Here is a 7,899-nt window from a genome sequence, read left to right as displayed (position 1 = left end):
CTGCAGTTAGCTGGGACTGACACTTTTCAAGCTCCTAAGGTAACAAGTTGTTCTTCTCCGTGAGTACCTAAATTATACAACGATTCTTAAATCAGTTGTGCCAACTACTTTAAGTCTCGGGGGCTACGGGTGCACAGGATTACTGAACCTACACAAAAGTCTTACCCGCATATCCTTTGAAAGCTGGTGAGTGGCTCCAGCGATCCCATCCCGAGCAGCTCGGATATATGCATCCGCTGAGCTGAAGGCATTGAATGCCTCTTCGGTGAAAATTGCGTCGCGCATAGCCGCCCTCCGGCGTCGATGATTCATCGCACTCTCCACTTCAGAGTTGGTAATGGATACATCATCCGAATCCTCGGGGAGAGGACAATCCGGCGTCGCACCTGCATCAACCCTAGTCCCTGGAACGGAGTCCGGGGTTAGATTGGGTGGTGTATGACCAGCAAGGCCTCCTGACACAGTCCAGCGTATGCTTTTCGTAAAAACAATATGGCACAGCGGGAAACATCACAATTTGTTATACTTGCCAAGGGCATATTAAAAACCATACCTTTTTGATGAAGGTGGGGGCTCGGGAGTATCGCCGTCCATTTTTCTTTTCGACGATCCGTCCTGCGCAGGCGTCGCTTTTTTAAGGGACGTACGGATGCAGCGTGGCGAGACGGGCGCCGCCCCTTTGGAGCACGAGATAGTGCGGTGGGTGAGGCGCGATGAGAAAACTCTTGTGAAGGAGGCGTCTCCTGGGTACTTACGTCGGAGGAGGGAAGAATGCCGAGATAATCGGCTATGATGGCCACTTCTGTGCCTTCGTTGCTCGCCTGATAAAAAAACCTCCCTGAACTCTATGAATATATCCGGATCCTCTTCAAATCCAGGATCCAGGTCTCGGATATAGCACGGCTATAGATCCCTCCGACAACCTTCCTCCATTCCTATTAAGAATAGTCGGATTAAGTTCAACTAGGTGTGATTCAGGAAGAGGATTGAGTAAGGTTATGAAGCGAAAGCTCACCCAGCTAGGAGGGTTGTACATGGAAAAGCCCTATCGGCACTTAAGGCGAGTAAAATCTTCTTTCTCCCCTTTAAGAAGATCAGCCAACATGGCGGCCAAGGCGGTAAAGGTGTCCGGACCCTTGCGTCCACAGCGTGATGCATCATCTTCCCCGTTGTAGTGCCACATGGGGAGTCCTCTGGATTGAAGTGGCTGAACGCCTCGTGTTATTGAAATCGCCATTACTTCAATTATGGATAGTCCGGATTGGGCGAGTGCCTTTATCTTGCTCATTAATTGCTCAATCTCCGCACTGTCCTCCTCTTCGAAACTCCGAGGACGCCAGCTGTGGCATTTCTTTAATGGAGCATTGCCAAATTCAGGAAGGCCTCGCCAGATTGGGTCTGGGAGAACAACGTCTTCGATATAAAACCACTCTAAAGGCCACTCTTTGGATGCCTTCTTCGAAGTGCCGGGCAAATATCCTGTCCTGCCTATGCACCATACTTCAACGCCGCCCACCTCAAATATAGATCCCATCTGGGAGCGGGGGACGAGGCAGAAAATTTTTCTCCACAATTCAAAATGGGCCTCGCAGCCCAGGAACAGCTCACAAAGAGCAACGAAGCCCGCGATGTGCATAATGGAGCCCGGCGTGAGATTGTGCAACCGAAGGCCATAGTACTCCAGGAGACCTCAGAGGAAAGGGTGGATTAGGAATCCAACGCCTCTTAAAAGGAAGGAAACAAAGCACACTCGCTCCCCTTCTGAAGGATTGGGGAAATTTTCCGCCAGGGTTTCGCCATTTATGGAAGTCAATCCTGCCCGGACGGGGACCAGGTCTGAGGGAGGGAGATATCCTTGCACCTGGAGCTTGGTCAGCTGGGCATGGGAGACTGAGCAGCTCTCCCAATCGCCTTTTTGAGGGTCGTGACGGCGTGAGGAAGAACTGGGAGCGCTAGCCATGCTGGCGCGGTTTTTCTGTGCCCAACTCTAAGGAATTCCTCGCTTGGTTGAGAATGGCATCTGAGATCCAGTCTCTTTAAGTAGATGCCTTCCATATGCCATCAGGGTGTTATCTGTAAAAACGCAAGGACCCTTCATATTCGTCTGACACGTGGAAGCCGAGGCGACGGCGGCACAAAAGCTGAAGGGTATTATATTTAATGTGAAGACGAAGCTTTTCGAAGCACCAGGGGGAGCCCACTTTGCGAAGCTGAAGGTGTAAGCCGGATACATCGTCATTGCCGAAAAGCCGAATACAGTTCCTTTTGATCAAATAGCTTTGAAGTGTTCAGAGGAGGAACCCGCCTTGCAATGCCGAAGACAATCTGCACGCTGGACATATCGTCATTGAAGCCTGGTTCGGGGGCTACTAAGGGAGTCCTGGATTAGGGGGTCCCTGGGTGTCCAGGACATGTGACGTGGGCCGGACTACTGGGCTGTGAAGATACAAGGTAGAAGACTTCCCCCCATGTCCAGACAGGACTCTCCTTTGCGTGTGTGGCAAGCTCGACGTCCGGATGTATGGTTTCCTTCCCCTGTAAACCGACCTTGTACAACCCTAGCCCCTTCCGTGTCTATATAAACTGGAGGGTTTAGTCCGTAGAGGCAGTCACAATCATACAGGTTATACTTCTAGGGTTTAGCCATTACGATCTCGAGGTAGATCAACTCTTGTAACCCCTATACTCATCAAAGTCAATCAAGCAGGACATAGGGTTTTACCTCCATCAAGAGGGCCCGAACCTGGGTAAAACATCGTGTCCCCTGCCTCCTGTTACCTTCGATCCTTAGACGCATAGTTCGGGACCCCCTACCCGAGATCTGCCGGTTTTGACACCGAAAGTGCCCCTCTCCACAGTTTTGTCCCTCGGTCATATTTTCGTAGTGCTTAGGTGAAGCCCTGCGGAGATAGTATCACCATCACCGTCACCACGCCGTCGTGCTGCCGGAACTCATCCACTACTTCGCCTGTCTTGCTGGATCAAGAAGGCGATGACGTCACCAAGCTGAACGTGTGCTGAACATGGAGGTGCCGTACGTTCGGTACTTGATCGGTTGGATCGCGAAGAAGTTCGACTACATCAATCGCGTTACTAAACGCTTTCACTTACGGTCTACGAGGGTACGTAGACACACTCTCCCTCTCGCTGCTATGCATCTCCATGGATAGATCTTGCGTGTGCGTAGAATTTTTTTGTTTTCCATGCAACGTTTCCCAACATGCTCACCTAGCAGAATTACTGTGTATATGTTGCCATTTATTTTGTTTTTTCGTTAAGACTATAAGCTACAAAAAACCTACCCTAAAATATGTTGGGGAACGTTGCATGGACAACAAAAAAAATTCTACGCACACACAAGATCTATCCATGGAGATGCATAGCTACGAGAGGGGAAGAGCATCTACGTACCCTTGTAGATCGCTAAGCGAAAGCGTTTATCACATGGTTGATGTAGTCGTACTCTTCACGATCCGATCACGATCCAACTGGTCTAGTGTCGAACGGACGACACCTCCAAGTTTAGCACACGTGCGGCTCGATGACGTCTCCTCCTTCTTGATCCAGCAAGCAGGAGAGGAGAAGTAGATGGGATCACAACCAACACGACGGCGTGGTGGTGATGGTGGTGGTGGAGCACCGACAACGCTTCACTAAGCGTCGCCGGGACGAGGCGATGGAACTACGGAGTACTAGGAGAGAGAGGGGCGCCAAGGGCTTGGTGTATCCTCTTGGGGAGCCCCCTCCCCTCTATATATAGGTGGAGGGGTGTGGGAAACAACCCCTCCAAGCCCTAGGGCACAACTAAGGGGGAGAGGACTTGGATTCCAAGTCCAATCCTATTCCTACTAGGACTCCTTCCTTTTTTGCCTTCCCTAGCCACATGGGCTTTTGAGAACTTGGTGCGCCTAGCCCAATAAGGCCAGGGCGCCTCCCCGCAGCCCATGCTAGCCCTTGGGTCATGGTGAAACCACTGGTGGACTTCCGTACCCCTCCGGAATCCTCCGAAACCTTCCGGAAGCTTCCCGGTACAATACCGAAAAAACTACACCTTTTTCCGGAACCCAAAATATGACTTACCATATATAAATCTTTACCCCTTGACCATTCTGAGACTCCTCGTGACGTTCAGGATCTCATCCGGGACTCCGAACAACATTTTGTCACCACTCATTAAATATCCCAATACCACTCTAGCGTCAACGAACGTTAGGTGTGCGACCCTACGTGTTCGAGAATTATGTAGTCATGACCGAGACACCTCTCTAGTCATAAGTTTATATGGCACGTCCTACTTGAGACTTTTTCTAGCCATTTTTTCCTGCCTTTTCCTTTTGTTTCTTTTCTTTTCTTCTTCTCCTTTTTTGCATTGTTTCTTCATCTTTGGTTTTTTGACTTTTGTTTCTTCTTCATTTTTGTTTGGTTTTCTTTTTTTCCATTTTTTGTTTTTTCTTATGTTTGTTTTCGTTTTCACTCTAAATTTTCGTATGTGTCAAAAACATTTTTTAGTAAGTGATGAATATTTTTGTATACGCGTTCAATATTCCAAACGCTTATTCAACATTTTCAAATACTTGTTCAACATTTTCGAGCATATTCAACATTTTTTAAATACTCGTTCAACATTTTTAAAATACTCCTTCAACATTTTTAATATTATTTCAACATTTTGAATACTTATTCAAGATTTTTAAATACTTGTTAACCATTTTTAGAATACACATTCAACAATTTCTAATACTGGTTCAACATTTTGAAATACTTTTTCAACATTTTCAATACTTATGCAACATTTTCAAATACTTGTTCAACATTTTCAAATACTTGTTCAACATTTTTCAAATACTCATTCAACAATTTTCAATACTTATTCAACATTTGTCAAATATTGGTTCAACATTTTTAATACTTATTCGAAAAATTTCAATACTTGTTCAACATTTTTCAAATACTCGTTCAATATTTTTTAAAACTTATTCAATATTTTTCAAATACTTTCAATATTTTTCAAATGTGTTTTTGAAAATTATTTGTTTATATATGCAGAAAAAAGGAGTACAAATATAAAGTAAAAAACCAGAACAGAAAAAAAAAGGCCGCGGCCTCCCGCGCGGCTAGGCTGCCCCCTATGCTCGCTTAAAGCAAGACATAGGGGCGCCCGGTGGTATGCGCCCGTTTGTGAATTGCACTTTAACGGGTGCAGAGGGCGCCGAATAGAGGCCTCGGCCGTTGGATTTACCCACCGGTCTGGCCCTGTCCAGCCTATTTAATATTGGGTCCAAAACCGTCTGGCCCATGGTCTAGTAGTATCTCCAATTCCAATGTATAAATGCAGTGAGAAACAGCGTGACCTAGCCTTCCGAATAATCTCACTGCGCCTCCGCCGCCTTTCCTGGCACTCTTCGCTTATTCGCCGTCTCGAAAATAGCAGATCTAATCTCCCGATTGTGCTCGCCGCTTCCTCACCCTCACCAGGCGCATCCGACTAGATCCTCCGCTGGTAAAGCAGCGTAAGGTATTGTTCAGCGAAAGCCTCAGTCCTTGTTGGTTTGTAAAATTTGTGCGATTCAGAGCATTGACGGCTCACAACTGGATAGGGATAATTAGGAATTGGAGGCACGCAGGAGATTGCTGCTGGTTTTTTCTTTAATCTTAAATTATACAGTATTGGATATCTCAGTCTCAATAATTGATACTCATTTTTTTAGTCAGACCAGTCGGAGAGATTCGATCAGTTGGACTTTGGAGAGGATGAATACTCGGTTTGTGAATTTGATAGTGCAGGACTTGAGCCGTCGCATGTATTCGCTGCATCGTCTGGATCCCTTGAAGTACCTCTTCTATCCGTCAACAGAAGCACGAAAAGCAGCACTAGCAAAAACGGAGAAGAACAAACCACCTATGCTAGAGCGCTTGTCGGTTCTGCCTAAGCCGGAAATCAATTTTCATCCCATGTCTAGTTTAACACATAGTAGTATGAACAGGGATTCGTTCTCTCTACTTGGAAAAGACAGTATTGTTTTCAGTGACTCCTTTAGTAAGACAATACTCTACAACATTGAGCTGGGAACTGTTGCAAGCATCCCTCGTATCAATTCATGCATGGTTCCTTTTGGCATGAGCCTCCCCATGATCCAAGACAATCTTGTTGACCGGACAGAAGATCAATCTCTCTATGTTATGGACCTGTCACGTGACGCCAACATCAGCAGCTGCTTCGAGGTCCTTAGATGCGACGATGGTTGGGGCTGGCATACTTTGCCGGCGCCGCCATTCCTCTCTCACAATCCTTCCTTCCGAAGAACCATCAACAGGTGTTGCTACACAGTGGTCGACAGCTCCACCATCTGCATATCATCTATGGATCAGGGCATAGGCACGTACACCTTCGACACAGCGAGTCGTGTATGGAGACAGGTTGGCAAATGGGTACTACCCTTCTATGGCAAAGCTGAGTATGTCCCTGAGCTCAAACTCTGGTTTGGCCTCTCAGAATGCAATGGCTCTCCCAGGTTATGCGCCCTGGACCTCTCTGCCATGGACGCTGAGCAGCCACCAACACTGCAGAATACTTGGGATTATCTTGATCTGTTTGAGGATAAGAAGACGGTGATATCTGAACACCATCTGGTTAACTTGGGCTCTGGCATGTTTTGCATTGCCACGCTCCTTAGGACTATTCTGCACACATTTAGCCCAGACTCCCCATGCTCTTCAGGTGAGGAAATTATGATGGATATGATGGATGGGGAGTTTATTTTCTTAACTGGTGTGGAAGTGGAGAGATGCTGCAACGAAGGTCAGGCTCCTTTCAAGATGATCAAGCACAAGTCTATATATTATGACTTGAAACACCGTACCATAAAGTCCGTGCTCTAAGCAAGTTTTTGGGTCACATGGATGCTGCTCCTTGGCACGCTTCTCCCACATTCACTCTTGCCATGGCAAGTCCTTGGAATAACTCCGATGGACCTTAGTTTTTTAGCGTGCTATAGATCATTTTGTGGTCTTATTATTTTATTGGTTACTGCTTCAAAGGCTTGCCTAATTTATCTGTACGCTTTGTTTGTTTTAAGGAAATGTATGAGACGCTCAGTGATTTTCATTTTTGCTGTTATTTTCTATCAGTCCAGTTAACTACTCCCTCCGTCCCACAATATAAGATGTTTGCAATTGCAACGAGTTTCCGATGTCTTCCAGAATTATTTGTTTTAAGTGATAATCTTTTTTTACAAAGTTGAATGCAAGTGACCATCTTACTTGTATAAAAAATTAATTCAAAGATATTCATATTATGAGTTCACCCCAATTAAGAAAACTAGCCAGCATCTGTGCACTGCACGAGCTTGTTAGCGTAATCGTTTTTTGTAGAGTAAAGCTAATGAATGTTACAAATACATGAGAAATTTACACTAGTTTGGTGAAGATTATTTTTGTGACTAAACTTGCATTTGATTTTCCTGTGTTTGTACTTCAGACAGCTTGTGTTCATACATGATTGAACTGTTCCTTACTCTGAAATCACACATGATTAGTGAACTACTCCCTCTGTTCCTAAATATTTGTCTTTTTAAAGATTTCAAATGGACTACCACATACGGATGTATATAGACATATTTTAAAGTGTAGATTCACTCATTTGACTCTGTATGTAGTCATTTGTTGAAATTTCTAGAAAGACAAATATTTAGGAACGGAGGGAGTATATAAACTATTTTAACTCTAATTCAGTATTATCGTCATGATTATTTCATTATGTCTTTAATAAATTCAACCTTGCGAATGGATTGTAAGGCCGCCTGTTAGACTTATACCTCTTGTCATGGCAATCCCCCCCCCTCCCCAAACACACACGCACGATGTGGGGGGTGCTATTGCGTTGCACACGTATGATCATAG

The 7,899-nt window shown here is 45.5% G+C and overlaps 1 protein-coding gene across 5 annotated transcripts; it reads left to right on the top strand.

Moving 5' to 3' along the window:
- The first annotated feature begins 5,327 nt into the window (after positions 1-5,327).
- On the top strand, positions 5,328-7,105 carry LOC109732698 (uncharacterized). 5 transcript variants are annotated; one of them, XM_040402915.3, is made up of 3 exons: positions 5,347-5,515; positions 5,598-5,627; positions 5,709-7,105. In XM_040402915.3, the coding sequence occupies exon 3, from the start codon at positions 5,752-5,754 to the stop codon at positions 6,877-6,879; it is 1,128 nt and encodes a 375-aa protein (XP_040258849.1). In that variant the 5' UTR covers positions 5,347-5,515; positions 5,598-5,627; positions 5,709-5,751; the 3' UTR covers positions 6,880-7,105. The 5 variants fall into 5 exon arrangements, with proteins under 5 accessions (XP_040258844.1, XP_040258852.1, XP_040258849.1 ...); XM_040402910.3 differs by lacking the exon at positions 5,598-5,627 and having other exon boundaries at positions 5,328-5,515; XM_040402918.3 differs by lacking the exon at positions 5,598-5,627 and having other exon boundaries at positions 5,346-5,515; positions 5,713-7,105.
- Positions 7,106-7,899: the final 794 nt, after the last annotated feature.

The sequence above is a fragment of the Aegilops tauschii genome, chromosome 1 (genome assembly GCF_002575655.3).
Source record: "Aegilops tauschii subsp. strangulata cultivar AL8/78 chromosome 1, Aet v6.0, whole genome shotgun sequence".
Lineage (NCBI taxonomy): Eukaryota > Viridiplantae > Streptophyta > Magnoliopsida > Poales > Poaceae > Aegilops > Aegilops tauschii.
The sequence above is the reverse complement of the archived record's forward strand: the minus strand, read 5'-3'. Positions and strand labels throughout refer to the sequence as shown.